The following is a 17,838-nucleotide window of genomic DNA, read 5'->3' as shown; positions in this document are numbered from 1 at the left end:
TTGTCTCTTAGCTATCCAGCTCCTCACTGGGGTCATTTACCCGCTCTGGAGTCTTTGAGCCAAGGCAAGGGTCCGCACCATCCAGTTCTGTGTCTGACAATGGGACTGTCAGAGGATCACAGCTCTCAGTTACCTGTAGTTGTGGGACAGTGGGTACCCACTTGTGCCTTGTAGATGCGAGACAGATTTTGAGGACTCAGGAAGTGAATTACTTGCCACTGTAATCCTAGCATCTGACCTGTTCTTGCAGCCACTGTATTTATATGGTGAGTTCAGTTGAGGTTCTGGTAAGTAATAACCTCCAGGATGTTTGTTAACAGTGGGGGAATTCAGTGATGGTAACACCATTAAATGTCAAGCAGTGGTGGTTAGATTGTCTCTGATGGGAGATGGTCATTGTGGCACAAATGTTACTTGCAAATTGTCAGTCCAAACCTGAACATTGTTCAGAACTTGTTGCATTCAGATATGGTCTGCTTCAGTATGTAAGAAGTCATGAATGGTGATGAACATTAGCGAATATTCCCACTTTTGACGTTATGGTAGAGGGAAGATTATCAATGGCAAAGACCTTCTGTTTGCCGATCAGCAATTTGTTGGGTTTTCAGGTAGTTGAACATTTCGGGGTTGTGAACAGGATACGGAAACGATGTCAAAACTCCAATCAATCAGGAACTGTCTGTTCTCTGCAATAAATGCCACTTACAGCCTGAAAACAACCAGTTTATCTTTCCTTCAGCTGTTGCTCTAAGCTACAGTTTTTAGTTAATAAGTTTATAATGTCAACTAGCCATCTTGTGCCTCTTTCTGGATTAATGGTGCTGGTAGAGCACAGCAGTTCAGGCAGCATCCAAGGAACTTCGAAATCGACGTTTCGGGCAAAAGCCCTTCATCAGGAATAAAGGCAGTGAGCTAGAGGAGGGTGGGGGTGGGGAGAAAGTAGCATAGAGTACAATGGGTGAGTGGGGGAGGGGATGAAGGTGATAGGTCAGGGAGGAGAGGGTGGAGTGGATAGGTGGAAAAGGAGATAGGCAGGTAGGACAAGTCTGGACAAGTCATGGGGACAGTGCTGAGCTGGAAGTTTAGAACTAGGATGAGATTGGGGAAGGGGAAATGAGGAAACTGTTGAAGTCCACATTGATGCCCTGGGGTTGAAGTGTTCCAAGGAAGATGAGGCGTTCTTCCTCCAGGCGTCTGGTGGTGAGGGAGCAGTGGTGAAGGAGGCCCAGGACCTCTATGTCCTCGGCAGAGTGGGAGGGGGAGTTGAAATGTTGGCCACGGGGCGGTGTGGTTGATTGGTGCGGGTGTCCCGGAGATGTTCCCTAAAGCGCTCTGCTAGGAGGCGCCCAGTCTCCCCAATGTAGAGGAGACCGCATCGGGAGCAACGGATACAATAAATGATATTAGTGGATGTGCAAGTAAAACTTTGATGGATGTGGAAGGCTCCTTTAGAGCCTTGGATAGAGGTGAGTGGGAGGGTGGGTTGTAGGGGAGCGTGGACCTGACCAGGTAGTCACAGAGGGAATGGTCTTTGCAGAAGGCGGAAAGGGGTGGGGAGTGAAATATATCCCTGGTGGTGGGGTCTGTTTGGAAGGTGGCGGAAATGTCGGCGGATGATTTGGTTTATGCGAAGGTTGGTAGGGTGGAAGGTGAGCACCAGGGGCGTTCTGTCCTTGTTACGGTTGGAGGAGTGGGGTCTGAGGGCAGAGGTGCGGGATGTAGATGAGATGTGTTGGAGGACATCTTTAACCACGTGGGAAAGGAAATTGCAGTCTCCAAAGAAGGAGGCCATCTGGTGTATTCTGTGGTGGAACTGGTCCTCCTGGGAGCATAACCAGTGAAAGCATCCAGCGTAGGAAGATCAAAAAACTGAGTTCAGATCAGCACACGATCCTGTGAACAGAGACCACTGACTGCTTTTTCAGTTTTCTCTCCTGCCATAACACCCATGTTCCTTTCCCTGTCTGTGTGCATATGTGTATATTTGTTTGGGGGGTTACAGTATTAACTCAGAGTTATACGTCTGTGGTATATATTTGTTTACCTGTAGCTCGAATCTGTTTGCTTTCATAGATAGTTATTCTTGTTAATTAAAGAAACCATCCTTTTGGCTCTAAAACTCAAGTAAATTGGGGAATTCTGCGTACTATTTAAAATCTTCAACTTTTGTGATGAGTCCAGGAATAGCTGGACTTTATTCCCAGTCAGATACCCTAGTGAGATGTAACAATATCAGTTTTATATAGACTACAGTTCTAAGTGCTTTTACATGCCTTGCTGAGTGAATACTTTCAATCAATTTTTACAATTGAAGAAAGAGATAAAATGATAGACATGTAAGGAAACCTTAAAATTAATCAAGGAGATGAGACTTATAAGTAAAACAATGATCATGGGGATAATAATGGGACTGAAGAGAGACACATTTTCATGATTAGATTGCTTCCACTCAGAGTATTATAGATATAGGTGAGAACGTTACGTATGTATTTGTCATTTCTTTTCCAAAGATCTCTAGATTCATAATTATGGCTTTGATTAGGAAATTTGTGAATGTCACTCCATTATTTAAGAAAAGAGTAACAACGATTCTGGGTAATATCTGGTCGAAGAAATTTTGTGGATTTCTGAAGGCTAGGTCAATTTTGACTAATCTGGTTGAACCTTTTTGAAGAAATCAGCAGTAACTTGGCAGCAGCTATGGATATTGTCTAGGTGGACTATCAGAAAGCATTTCTTATGAATTAGTACAAGAGACTATTAGCAAAAATGCCAGTATGTGGAATTGAAGACAAATGATTTGAGATAATAACAAGTTAGGAGGTAGAAGACAGAATAGAGTAGAGGATTTATTGATTGATTAGTGGGATGTGATTTGATGTTTTCCATAGATATGTACTGAGAACTCAGTTCTTCGCTGCATATGTGAATGGCTTGGAAAAAGAATATCTTTTTAAAAATAAGCTTTCAGATAATCTGAATATATGTAGAATGCACAATGCATTTTGGGCATGGGAACAGGATGCAGAACTATCCAAAGTGAAATTTTATCCAGAGAATGTGAAGTCATCTGCTTTTGATATGAGGAAGATTAATTGTCATGGTGAGCAACTGGGTAGAAATTAGTGTATGTTGCACCCAAAAGCCCTGTGCAAGGTGGATATAAAGTGCAGCATTTTAGCCGCTAGTCAGTCTGTGTGCGATCTAAGCTGGTATTAGTCCTACTACTGAAAGAGTGGGGCCCATTTTTCTGGAATTCCAGGCAAGCCTCTTATAGAGCCATTCTATGGTGACATAGTAGCTCAGTGTTTAGTACTGCTGCCTCACAGCAGCAGGGACCTGGATTCAATTCCATTCTTGGGTTACTGTCTGTGTGGAGTTTGCACGTTCTCCCTGTTTCTACGTGGGTTTCATCTGGGCACTCTGGTTTCGTCCCATAGTCAAAAGATGCGCAGGTTAGGTGGATTGTCCATGCTAAATTGCCCAAGTGTCCAGGGATGTGCAGGCTGGGTAGATTAGCCAGGGATAGGGTAGGGTGGTGTATCTGGATGGAATGCTGTTCAGAGGGTTGGTGTGGACTTGATGGACCGAATGGCCTGCTTCCACACTGTAGGGTGTCTATGATTTTATGATATTCAATGTAACTTTGACACCTAATGTCCTTTAGAGCACCCGCTTGATAAACCTGGCAACAATGAGCAATGCAGGCATCAGGTATCTAATCTCAGAAATTGTCAGCAGTTGCTGAATTTCTCCAGCAACCAAACCCAGCTAGGTGAAATTTCCGACTTCTCTGGCGCAACTAAAAGGCTAGGCTGAAAATAGTGCAGTCAGTCTATGTGGGGGAAACCTCTTAGAGCTATTTCTGAATTTAATTAACTAATTTCATGGATAAATTAGTGATGTTTCCCCCAACCCCCCAAATTCTGTAATTATTAATGCTTATGATATCCTGCTGAAAATGTTATTTTTAGCTGCATGTACTGATCTGAATGAGCAAAGAAAACGTTACTGATAGCAATTTAATTTCGTTTTGTCGTCATTGCTGGTTCTGGATTGCTGGGTTTAAAAAAAAGAACATTTTGATTAGATGGCTTTGCAGTGCTTGCTAATTGATGCTTGGTAGCTTTATCCAGGAATTGCCAATGACTTTTTTAAATTTCGGTCAATGGGATATTTAAACCAATCACCATGATTAATGTACCAGATAGTTTTGTGTGTTAGCCACTGTATTAACTGATTTTTATGTGTGTTATTGATGTGTGACATGATATTGATGCACTAAATGCAAGTCTTCTAAGTGCATAGATTGATGCACAAAGTTGCCAAGATAAATTAAATAATATTGTAGGGCTGAACTTTATATTTTCTAGGCGGAGTATGAGTTGCAACAAGTTTTTTGGAGGGATTTCCGCTGTGAGGTTCAGTGAGCTTTCTCACCATATCTTACCGAACTTGCCTCACTACATGTATCCCTCATCACTATGGCATCATTAATATCTGATTCAGGCCCCATATTACCGTGTGCCTTTCCTAGCACCACCACTCAGCGGAGACCAGCTCATGTCGCATATCCCTGGGATAGAGCAGTGTGCTGTTATCACAGAATGAGCTGAGATAGTTCTTGAGCAGAACATTGCTTCTCAGTCTCCCTTCTCTGGATGCTTTCACAATTTGCAGGCGGTACAGGGGCTGGTTCACAATTATAAAATGTCTCTAACTTATTAGGTACAAGTCATGCCTTACAGCAACTGCTGGAGGAAGAATAAACTGGTTTTCTTCGGGCTTGGACTGACTTTTACTACAGAGACTAGAGAGAGCTCCAGAACTGGTAGAGGACTGAAGTCTCCTCTGCATCTTGTTCACAACCCCAAGCTGTTCAGCTGACTAAGAAGCAATAGCAGGCGGAAGGTCTTTGTCATCACTCGTTGGTCATTTGCCCACAGACCAATGGGCTAACTATACCAAACATCTGTACACACTCATTGGCTCCAGCTCATCTGCTGGCCACACTTCAATCACGACTGGAACTAGCTGCTGTGTAAAGGTGTTCATGCTGATTTTCAGGTTGCTTGCCTTTAAAACGTGCAGCGGTCCTTGGTTTTAAAACAATTGTTTTTTTCACTTTACTGCACAATTAAAAGTTTAGAAAACTGAAAAGACATGTTCTTAAAACTCATGCCATCTTTGAAAGGCTGCTGTGCACCCAGATAGACATTGGCAATCCAACCCCTGACTGGAAATGTTACAACACAGCAACCTCAAAACCATGCTGCCCAGTTTTGTCCCCAATACCCATAATTGACCCACATCTTGTCTTTATCTAGGAGGGGAACATCATAATCAGACAAGCAATTGGAATATTCCACGCATGAACTTTGTTAAAGATAGCAAACAAAATTGTCAGTAGTTGTTGCATTTCTCCAGCAACCAAAAACAGCTAGGTGAAATTTTCAGTTTCTCCCTTGCAAAAGAAATGGTTAGGCTCAAAATAGTGTAATCAGTCTATGTGGGGGAAATTTCTTAGAGCTATTTTTGAACTTAATTGATAAATTTCATGGATAAATTAATGATTGCTACCCTAAATTTTGTAATTGTATCCTGTTATTGTATCCTGCTGCAAGTATTCATTTTAACTGTTCATTCACAGACAAAACTAATAGAGACTGCAATTCATTCTGACAATGTAACTGAGATTTCAGCATCATGACCGTTGGTGATTCCATGATGATCTACTGCACACAGCTCTCACCTGCTAGAATTGGGTGTTAGTCAGGTCCTGTCTGGCTTGTTGTATTCAATACAGCTGAGCGTCACCCCAGGGTCTTCATCCTCTTCCTCAGAAGACTGCTCTCCTCCTTCCCATTTCTTCACATGACCTTATTGCCAGCACACCAGGATAATGCAGCACACTGTGTTCAGACTATACTGGAAGGACCTCCCAGTTCAATCCAACCAATAGAACTACATCTTCAACAGCCCCATCATTTGCTGTTTGGAGAATGGGCAGCATTGTGTCTGCACTCTGCATCAGTCAGGTGGGGTGTGCAATGGCATCATGAGCCCTTGTTCCCAGCGCCAGCCTCGTAAAGCACCTGGATGCTCAAATGCACTAGAGTGCCCCAGAATGTAGCCATTGTAGCAGCTGCCAGGGTAATGGGCACACAACTCTCGGAAGTGGTAACAATTATCACAGATTTATGGCACCCCTCTCTGTTGATGAATGCATTGTGCTATGGCCCTCTCAGTTCCACATGGGTACAGTCGATTGCATATTCATCCTGGGGGAAGCCAGCTATATCTCAGATTTGACTGGCCAGGCTGCAGCACTGAGCTCATTGTGTAGGAGTGAAATGAATTGGTGTAATCTTGCAAGATGGCATGAGTCACTGTCTTGGTGCCTTTGAGAATGTACGACTGAGCAATCCCATAAAAGTCACCAGTTGCTCCTGGAAAGAGCCAGTTGCATAGGAGTTCAATGCAGCTGTCATTTTCATAGCCACAGGAAGAAGATGGCCACGCACTCCTGCAGCCCTGAGATTATGCTCCTGCATCTGGTCTAGAGCCTGCATTGACACCATGTCTCGCTTATCTCCAGGAAGTGGAGTTGGAATTGGAAAACTCTTGCTTTCTTCTGGACACCACATGTGGGGCCCAGTGGCAGTATCTGTCCTTGAGCTGGGTGATTCCCTATTCCTGCTCATTCACCTTCGCTTTTTCAACTAGACAGCCATATCCACATAGGAATCTTGATGGAAATGCTCTACTATGGGAACAGAAAGGCCAAAGGAGATTCTTAGATCTCAGAACAGCCATCAGCGCCATACCCCACAGTTGAGGTCTAAGCAGACATCTCCATTTCAAGGGATGTGCTGCATGTGGATAAAGAAGGTCATGTGTCAATCATCCATCCACATTGAGCCTGAGCGTGTGCAGTCAATTTAAGAAAAGGGACTGTTACAGCCCTCCAAGATCCTTCCCTTCCCAATCTCACACCAAATGTTCAACTTCTCACTGTATTCAGTGCAGTGGCCTTCATTTTTTTAGATTACATTACAGTGGGGAAACAGGCCCTTCAGCCCAACAAGTCCACACCGACCCGCCGAAGCGCAACCCACCCATACCCCTACATTTACCCCTTACCTAACACTACGGGCAATTTAGCATGGCCAATTCACCTGACCCTGCACATCTTTGGATTGTGGGAGGAAACCGGAGCACCTGGAGGAAACCCACGCAGACACGGGGAGAAGTGCAAACTCCACACAGTCAGTCGCCTGAGGCGGGAATTGAACCCGGGTCTCTGGCGCTGTGAGGCTGCAGTGCTAACCACTGTGCCACCGTGCCGCCCGTCATTGCGCTGACATTACAGATGATAGTGTGCAGCTCCAACAGCATCCTTGGCTAATTGCATGAATAAAGGCTTGCCTTTAGCCAGCAAAAAGGTAGCATCATGTATTTGTTCCATCAATGACCTAGCATCCGTCAAACATGGATTTTTATCCATCAAAATGACAGTGACTCTCCTCACACTAGGTATCATTCTAGCTGTTTTCTCATCACACTTCCTGTCTAGAGAACAGAAAATGATGGAGGACCTCATCAGTACTGGGCCCTACCTGGCAAAACCCCCCATCCTGACAGAAGCCTCTAAGTCCTCCGTTATCTCTCACTACCCTGACAGTCCATTCAAATATGTTCCCCAATCTGGAGAGCCACCAGATTGGGCTTCCCCTATAAATGTCCCCGCAAGCCCCAGCATTATGCCTTAATGATGCCCACCCTTCTCATATATTCTCCCGGTATTGAGGCAGTGGTGGTAGCCTCTGCCACTGACAGTTCTCCCTCCTGTTACCTACCATGCCCTCTTAGGCAGTTCTGATAACCCGGAGAAAGTGAGGACTGCAGGTGCTGGAGATCAGAGTTGAGAGTGTGTGGTGCTGGAAAAGCAGGTCGAGTTCTGATAACTCCCCAATTCATCTTGAGATTCCCTCCCCCATGACCGTACTTCCACTCCATCTGCAATTGCCTCTGCTTCCAAACCACCCCACCCTCCTGCCACTGCACCCTTTCTGAATGATCAACAGACAAGACCAGAAGGACCGTGTTTACCTCAGACCTTGGCCCAACTGAGCACTGTGTTAGCAGCTCCCTAATTGACAATATGCTATTCACCAGACTGATTCCAGAATTGGCAGGACTGATGTTTGAAGAAAGACTGGATCAGTTAAAACTATTTTCACTGGAGTTTAAAGAATGATGTAGTGGGGTATAGTCTAAGAATAAGGGGGTTGGGCCTTTTAGGACTGAGATGAGGAGAAATTTCTTTACCCAGAGAGTGCTGAGCCTGTGGAATCCTCTGCCACAGAAAGTAGTTGAGGCCAAAACACTGAATGTTTTCAAGGAAGAGTTAGGTGAAGTTCTTTAGGCTTAAAGGATCAAAGTGTGTGGGGAGAAAGCAGAATAGGGTTCTACCTTGGATGATCAGCTATGATCATAGTGAATGGTGTAGTAGGCCTGAAGGGCTGAATAGCCTACTGCTGCTCCTATTTTCTGTGTTTCTCTCTGAATACTTCAAAAGTATTCAGAGAGAAACACAGAAAATAGGAACTGATTGCTGGATACTCCCAGATTGTACTTTGATAGAGCCCCAAATGGGAGTGTTCCAAGTGGACAACTGATGGTGGCCAAGCCCTGGACTGTACCATTACTGATGTACCTCCTGACTGACATTAACCCTCCCTCTGGCTGAACTGAGGACAGTTTCTGATGTGGCTATATGGGTGAATTGGCATACAGTATTTTTGCTGTGCAGATAGCTATAGATGTTGGATTGATGTTTCATGATGAGTTCAACTTTGTGCCCAGTATCTCCCCTGTGAGAGCTGCCAACCAGTCAGAGGTCAAAGCCCAGCACTGGCAGCACCACTAGAAATGGTAGCCCTTGCAGGTACTGAAATGCAGCATAGATTGAAGATTAGTGATGGAGCCTCAGGAATCAGGAGAGTGGGACAAAGTCAAAGTCATGAGACAGGGGAGATGGATGAGGAAAAGTGAAGGGATTGGGGGAGTACATGGGGAATGGGTTGCATATTTGGAGTAAAGTGAAGAATTAATTTGGAAGGGGCCAGTAACCCCTGATGGTTCTCTCCATTAGGCATGAGCTGTGCAAATGCCTGGTTTACCTGGCAGGTTGCCCACGTGTCAGGACCCTTGCCGGGCAATGTTTAAAAACCAGCAATCATGTAATGGCGTCCTTAATTGGTGACTTAAGGGGCTCAACTTGCCTCAGAAAATCTACTGAGCCTTGCTTCCCTCAGATTCAAATCAATGTGATGGGATCTCCACCTTGCAACTTCCTACCCAATCTCATGGATCCTTTTCTCTGAACCTGCCTCCAATCTGGGCATTTAGTTCTGCCCTGTAACCCTGTAAGGATAATTTTCTACCTTTGTGCCCTTGATACAAATTTTGAAAAAGGATGACTTTCATCACTGTCACCCATTTCATAAACTCATGTTGTCCTGAAGCGCTTTATGAAGTACTTGTGAGGTATAGTTAGTTGCTGTGGTAATATAGAAAACACAGCAGCTGAAAATGTGTTGCTGGAAAAGCGCAGCAGGTCAGGCAGCATCCAAGGAACAGGAGAATCGACGTTTTTGGGCATAAGCCCTTCTTCAGGAATCCTGACATGCTGCGCTTTTCCAGCAACACATTTTCAGCTCTGATCTCCAGCATCTGCAGTCCTCACTTTCTCCCTAGAAAACACAGCAACCAATTTTCACACAACAAGCTTACTCAAACAGCAATGTGACAATATGAATGGTTATGGATAATATTTGCAGAGCTATCCGGGAAAATTTCTTTCACTACATTGAAATTTTTTTAATGTCTATCGGAGAGGGCAGATGAGGCCTTAATTTAACATTTCATCCAAAGTCATCATCTCTGACACTGCCCATTCCTTCAGTAATGCACTGGTATATGAGGTTCAAGTTATGTGTTTGATTCTCTAAATTAGGATTTAGAATTGAGCACCTTCTGACTCAGACATGGAAGTGCGAGTAACCAAGCCACTGTTGATGCGAAATGAACTCCTATACACCTCCATGAAGTACATACACCCTTGCAGAGTGACACCATGTGGAACTGCTCAGAAGGCTAGCTTATGTATTGAAATGTTACATGCGAAAGCACTTTAAATGCTGTTGCCTACATTCCTTGTGTAATGTTCCTCCAAGTAGTTTATTTAAAGGCTACACTGGCGATTACTAATATTTTGGTTATAAATTGACAAATCTCTTATGAGAGTCTGGAAGGTTAATAATTTGTAATCTTCAAGAGGTCTTTCACTATTGCACTACATAACTATCAAATATAACTAAAGAAAATAGTCAAATACACAGGGTTTATAAAATGTGAAAATCATTATTAAATTATGTTGTAATTATTGTATCCCTGATTGTTTACAAGGGAATTCTTAAGTTACTTCTGCAGTACAGCTGCATCACAGAACTTAAAGTTTTGTTAAACTCCGGACCTTTCCCAGATTAAAGCTCCTGCAGACCAGACTAGCAGTCATTTATATTAATGCGTAGGTCCACTTAGGGATCATTACACTGCCTCTGAGGTTCAGAGGTCTATGCTAACTTGAGTAAGATCCCATTAAGATATCAACAAGGAGCCTATGATGTGTGTGGTCACTTGACATGAATATTACTTACATCCTCATCTATTTCAGTGAGGTTACAAAGTCGCTTCTGGCTGTTAGCTTTTATTCTCAAAGGACAGTTTTTCATCTTGCAGTCAAACCTATTTGTAGATCTTAAATGTAGTACATTTTTTGAAAGTACCCTAGGTATCGTCCAATCAAGATATATAAATAAAATTCTTTGAGCTCATTTCTTGACAAATTCTTATGTGAAACCAATTATTCGAGTTGGAGCTAAACGGTATTTGTAGCTGAAGTGACTCTTTCTATCTCTGAAAAATCTGGAATCAGGTCCCATCTCACTGTAAATATCAGCCATAGTATGTAATCTTTGGGATTTGATCCGATGCTGTAGAGCAGCCAACTGAAGAAACCACGAACTAGAGAAATCAATTTTCAGTGCACTGCAAATAATACGTAGCTTCAAAACAAAAAAGGTTCACTGATACCCTGAACACCAGCACGCCATTGAAGTTTGACAGTCAGGAGAAATTCAAATGAAGAATTTTATTGGAGGCCAGGGTCTGTCAGCAGTATCTGGAGTGTTATGACAATAGTTGCATTGCAGCATGAAAAGGAAAATATTTTTAAGTGCTATCTGTTTAGCAATAAGCATCACTGTGGGCTGACATGAAAAAATAATCCTTCTTAATTTAAAAACATATGTTTATGCCTTCAGTATCTGTTCTGTCACTTTGATGCATAAAAGCTAGTCTTTCCTCAGACAAATTGTTGAACGTTACTGAATTTCAAAAATAAAGCCGTTTACCCTGATCCTGTTGCTGGTTGTTTGAATTTCAAGCGTTCTCCTATCAGCGATACTCACCTGCATTTTTCATGTAACCCTGTAGCTCTTTTCCATTTAAAGTCTGTATCCTGCACTGGCAACTTGATAAATAATAGCATCTAAGTAAATGTTTTTATTTGATCCTATGTTAACTTTCTATGGATTTACATCCATATGATGCTTGCAGTATTAGATATAAAGTAGCAGTATAAACTCAATATACATTAATGATAACAATGTATGTCAAAACATAATTTGAAACCTGGTCTCCTTTAATCTGCTATATAGAGCTGACCACTTCGTTTGATTTCATTATTTTACCTTGAGTTGAGTGTCTGTTATCACCACATGAGTGTACCTGTTATGAAACTGTGGTGCATGCCAAACACTAACCTTGGTGTTTCCATTTACCAACTTGCTCATGCGTGCAGAGATGGAGCATTCTATTCAAAGTAATTTCTGTAGGAGTGGACATTCTCTCTTTTACTATGTATAACGATGTTATAAATTCATCTATGAAGCATGAGTTTATAAGAACGTTGCATATAGTATGCAGTGGAAATCTTCCCATGTGCCTACCAAGAAATTGAAATGTTCTACCCAGCCCATTTCTTCATCTCCTTGTGGCAGTGTAAAGTCAGTATGCTGCATTAAGTAGTTTGCAACAAAAAAAAAGATGCTTCTGTCATATGGTCACAGTTGATGGACCGGGGTTTCTGTTGAAGTGCCCTGGGATTGTTTTCAGTGCAATTTTGCCAATATTCATTTAACTAACACAAAAACTGAAGGATTTTAAGTGCACGTTGCATCTGACGCAGTTCAAGTTTCTTTTGCAACCGTCTTATAAACTCCTGATTAGAAACAGCCTCTGCCCGTAAAAATGACCATGCAGTCTCTTGTGAATTAATCACTATTTGAAGCTTCTGCAAATTGCTTCTGTTTTCAGGCCTACACAGAGGCTCCAAAAGCTTTGCTGGTTATTTTGGGCGCATGGACACTAATAAGTAGGATTGGAAAGGTTATATGAAGGAACTCATTACTGCAGACCAATCTAACTAGAAAATAGAAGTGTACTTTTTTAAAGGTCATTTTCAATAATTTCAAAGCATTTCAGAGATTGGCATTGTGATTTAAAATGTTTAACTTTTTCTGCTAAACACAGTTTCAGCTATATTATTCAAACTTTACCAAGTTTCCCTGATTAGGTACATCAAAGAATGTTTTCTAAATGCAACATTTAAAAAAGATATTAAAGCATTGCTCGATTATATTGAATCAAAACATTTCCAGACATGCAAACGAGTTTGATCAGAAACTTGGATCAAAAAGATCTTTTCGAATCAGGTGCACACTTGGGTCTCATTTACCTTGGAATTGCTAATCTAGCACCAAGTGGAAACTACAGCCCAACATGTTTCATTACGGTGGCATTGTGGCAAAAACTCAGTACAACAGAACAAACTGTCAGATCACCAGTGTTAAAGTTTCTTAAAAAATAGCAAATAAACTTGAAAGTAAGATGTGGTGTGTTTTATTTTAATGGCAGCGACATTGTCCATCAAGAGAATTTGTATGTCTTAATACCAGGGCTCCCAAACTGGGGATCATGATCCTGAATTGGATCGTGGGATGAGTAGCTACTGTTGCAAACTCCTTTTCCTTCGTGGCAGAAAAGCAGGGACTCTGATAGGGCAGTTTGGGGATCGGCTCCAAGAAGCCTTGGCATGCATGTGCACCATTTTGTACTTGCCTTGTCCTCCAATGTGACAGTGGCCTATTTAAACAACTCTGAGGCCCAATGACTGCCTTCAACGGTGGCTCCAACATGGGAGGTGTAAAAAGCCAACACTGCTTGTTCTCCAATGCATTTTAGACTCTTACAGCTCTATTCCTCTCACAAATCTCCCTCTGTCCTCCTACACCTCTACACCACACCTCTTGTAATTTTATCCCTCTCTCAACTTCTGTATCCCTCAAAATTTCTATCCCCAACTCCAAGGCATCCTGCCCCCATTCTCACAGCTATCTCCCACCAGCCCTCTCTCTCACAGCTCTACTCCTTTCACAAATCATCCTTTCCCCAATGTCACAATTCTACTGACCCTACGATAATGCACTCTGCCCTACTTTCATAGCCCAACACCTCCCCGACCTCCCACCCCTTGTCTGTTTGAACTCCAGGGTTTTGGCTATTTTCAGCCTTTAAAATGTGATCACAATTGAGGAAAAATTTTTTTTCAAAGCACCGTTCTAACCTTTTTGTGAGGTGCGGTGCAAGCAGTAATGCTTTCTTATGGGTGACTGTGCAATGCATTCACAGCAATCTTTCATCACAGTTCTTTTTAACAATTTCCACTATGAAATGCAAATATATGCGACAAGGTACTGAACAAGATTATTTTTTCATTTACCTTTGTGTCCCAAAGGAAGCAACAGGATTGATTTATATCCTGCAGTTAAATATGATCCTTGTGTAAAATGAAAATTTATTTTTGTGTTTAAACAACTTTGAAAGTTTTCAAAGCTAACTTCAAGCATGTTTTACTGATATATGTGGTATGTAGATGCAACCTACTGGAACAGTAAAACTTTATAACCAAATACAGCTACTCTAATTATAAATTGAATTTGACAGGCATGTTATGTTGTAACCTGGTCCATTTTAAAATGATGTTGGCTGACAACCCCATACTGCTTTCAGAGCACAGGAACATGTGGAAAAAATTGTTCTTTTACATTTCGCAGCTTGTCACTTCCTCTCCAGGGCAACCTTTGACCTCCCAAAGAGATCCTATCACCCACAAGGGAAGTATTCCCACTGGTGTAAAGGAAGCAGAGAAAGGTTTTCATGTTGTTGTGGGAGGGGAGCAAAGCAAACACAAAGAAAAAGCTAAATAAAAGGAAAAGATTTTAAAGTGCTTCCATCGGGTTGGACGTCTGATTTTATTTTGTTGTTGTACATATCACTACATTCCTATGGGCTCCAAAGAACATAAAACTAAAATGTGATTAAATTAGCACTCTTTCTCATTTCTTGTTCTATTAGGAATCGGCAACAAGCAATGGTTTTCATATGGATGGGAAAGAGAAAGCGAATTTGAACCTTAAAGGTATTACTGAATGAATTGTATGCCATGACGTGTTGACAGGGTTGTGCTTGCATACAGTATTCAAAGTCTGTCAACTTCATGTTTCATCAATAGAGCTAAAACAAGCAGAGTTGAAACCACTTTTAAGCAATAGGGTGAAAATTCAAAGCAGCTTTTTTGTCTACACATGGTACTTAAATTCAAAGAACCATTTTATCTCCTGCTAAAGAAATTTTTTGTTTGGCTAATTGTTTACAACTGGAGGGAGAATCATCTTGCGCAAAATATATTGCACAACTTGATATTTTGGCGCTGTAGAAAATGGAGTAAATTGATTATTTCATGAGCACGCATGGTTTAAATTTTAGTAAGTCTTTGACTGCAATTAAAATTAGACAAGAAAACGTGTGATGGTAAATTCTCACAAATCATCTCCGTGAATTCCTGGCAATGACTACTGCTGACGTGTGAATCCAATTTTGTGGCAAATGACTTATTCAGCTAACAGGATTTAATTTTTTTGCCTCCCCACATTGATGCAGCACAGTAATGTTCTCAAATACTTCACTATTTCACAGTAACGGGATTCAAAGGGATTGCAGCTTAATACTTCGAACAATTATTTTCTCCCCTATGACAATTGGCCATTCAAAGGTTTGATTGAGTCATTATAAATTGTGTAAGACGCCTTGTCTTAATGCTGTTAATTTTCACATGTAAGTAACATCTCTATAATATCACTTAAGTGAAGTTGCTTTAATTTATAGGCTGCAATTCTTGCAAAGTGGATTGTGACTCCATCCTACTGTTTACAATATGTTGCAACTTTATGTCTGATACATTTGAAACAGAATGGAGTCTTAGTTTTATAAGGGCACTTGTAGGTGTTTACAATGTGAAGACTCTGGATGGAATCAGCTGGTGGTGAACCTGAAAGAGGGAAGGTCAGAATGAATGGTGGCAGACCTGAATCTTTTTGCCTGTTTGCATCTACCAGAATTTAGTTCAGGGCGCAAGGACCCATGTTCAACCTTCTGACTCTGTGCCTGATGGAGGCATGTGGCATCTGGAAGTAGAGGCCTGCTGAAGACCAAGCCCTTGACTGTGCTTCCAACTCCCTGCATCTCTCATGTAATGCCCCTGGACTGGCGAACACCTTTCCAACATTGTTTGCCTGTGGCCCAATTCATTCATGTGCCAGTCCTTCCGATGGCAGCCAAGCCTCCACGGTTGTGCTACTGAGCACACAAGCTGCAGTCCTCTGAAAGACAGCTATTAGTAGGTTTGGTGGACCTTTCCCAAAAAGAGGCAGTGCGCATCTTTTGCCGGCTTTCCAAATGGCAGGCGGGACTGATAAGTCCAAGGACAGGAACAAAGTACAATTTTAGTTTCACTAGCAGTTTGCACTTGCCATTTTTATTAAACTGACAACAGAGAGAACTAATCATAACTCAAATCCTCAAATCATAAAGCATTTCACAAAATAGGTCTTTTTCATCAAGTATTTCTCTTTTCTCCCCATTTCTCCACATCCAGATTTGGTCCTTATCCTTGCTTAAAGGATAGTTGGGTGATTTATTCCAAATTTAATACTCACAAATGCTCTGTTTTGCCAGATGCAGAGTCTATGCTAATGCACATAATTCCACCCTTTCTTTGTGAGGAAGCTCTTGGCTTCTGCACTTCACTTCCTTCCCAATAATATACGGTATACCTGTTCAGATCGTGGTCAAGGTAAGTCACGGCTTTGAATCTGCAAGGTACCATTGCATGACTTGATGTGCAGACCTCCACCTCACTGTGCTTCATTGTCATAAGGACCTGTTCAAAATAATGTATGCAATTGGATCATCTGCCCTTTTTGGACAATAAACATTTTTGGAAGACATTCAGAAGGCACATTCTGCTAAAAGTTTTTATTGAACGAGTTATTATCGCATTCATTGCAAATCTTAAATTCCACTGCGACCATAATAATGCCTTACAGGATTGTTTATTTGCAGACTACGGGTCTCTGTCGAACCCATGTGTAGATAACTGATTGAGAATTGCAAAATACAAAAAATATACTTTAGTAAATGTGTTGTTTGGGTTGATAAGTCAAGGATCTGTCATACTTTATGGCAGAAATTATAGCTTCAGTTTGAAACAATGTCATACAGCAACTACCCACACAAGAGCTCTGTTACCTCTTAAATCAAATGAGAAGCAGATCCTTATTATTTGCAGCTTGCTGATTGTGTGATGACATTCCCAGCACACCACAAGGATGTCCTGAGAGTGATCCCGACAGTATGAATTTAAACAAATCTTTTTGAATGAAATCAGCTTCAAAACACTTAATGGTTAAATGAGTAAAGGATTATCATCAATCTATTATTTCTGTATGATTCATAGCTGTAAACATTGATCATCTGACTCTGTTTTGAAATGGTGGGAGTCTTTTACCCTCCTTTTCTTTTGTCACTTTTCTCTTTCTCCTCACTCATCCTTGACCACACATCAGATGCAGATCAGCGTCTGGCCTGCTCTCAAATCTCTTCCAGTGCAATTGAAAATTGCTAATGATTTTTAAAATTTCCATTCGGCATTCTGCCACAGCAATACGACTAAGGGTATTGAGGAAGTGCACTTTATCCCATTGCTGAGAACAATTTACTCATGAGATAACAGGTCTTCTGTACTCATGGAATAAAGTTGTAGTTGGACATTCTCTGATTATTATTGTAACCTTTTGCAATTTGCTACAAGTTCCAAAAATGTTGAAATGGTGCATTTTTTCCATCATATATTTGTGTGCGGCAAAAATATTCCAGTTGGCAAGATTCTGCTTGCATAATATATAAACAGCCAATGCAGGTACAGTTTTTGTCTCAGTTTGTTCTTGTTAAACAAGGACAATAGTCGAAAGATATGGTGCTAGAAAAGCACAGCAGGTCAGGCAGCATCTGAGGAGCAGGAGAGTCGACATTTCGGGCGTAAGCCCTACATCAGGAATGTCACAAAGACAATAAAAGTAAAAAGCTGTGGACGCTGGAGATCTGAAATAAAAATATAAAGTGCAAGAGAAACTCAGCAGGTCTGGCAGCACCTGTGAAGAGAGAAACAGAGTTAACACCTTTGAGTCCTGTTTTGTCTAAGAGGAATTGGATTTCCGCAGAAGAGCCATACCGGATTTGCATCACCAAGTCTGTTTCTCTCCACATCAGACCTGTTTCTCCAGCAATTTCTGTTTTCATACAAAAATGCCC

General features: G+C 41.7%; 1 protein-coding gene across 1 annotated transcript in view; it reads left to right on the top strand.

The window, feature by feature from the left end:
* ofcc1 (orofacial cleft 1 candidate 1) overlaps window positions 1–17,838 on the top strand; it is a 217,079-nt gene that overhangs the window by 49,320 nt on the left and 149,921 nt on the right. Inside the window, exon 5 of the mRNA XM_043689352.1 lies at window positions 14,545–14,608. Within this exon, the coding sequence (XP_043545287.1) occupies window positions 14,545–14,608 (64 nt within the window). The remainder of the gene's footprint in view (window positions 1–14,544; window positions 14,609–17,838) is intronic.

Source organism: Chiloscyllium plagiosum, chromosome 4, assembly GCF_004010195.1.
Source record: "Chiloscyllium plagiosum isolate BGI_BamShark_2017 chromosome 4, ASM401019v2, whole genome shotgun sequence".
Classification (NCBI taxonomy): domain Eukaryota; kingdom Metazoa; phylum Chordata; class Chondrichthyes; order Orectolobiformes; family Hemiscylliidae; genus Chiloscyllium; species Chiloscyllium plagiosum.
The sequence above is the reverse complement of the archived record's forward strand: the minus strand, read 5'-3'. Positions and strand labels throughout refer to the sequence as shown.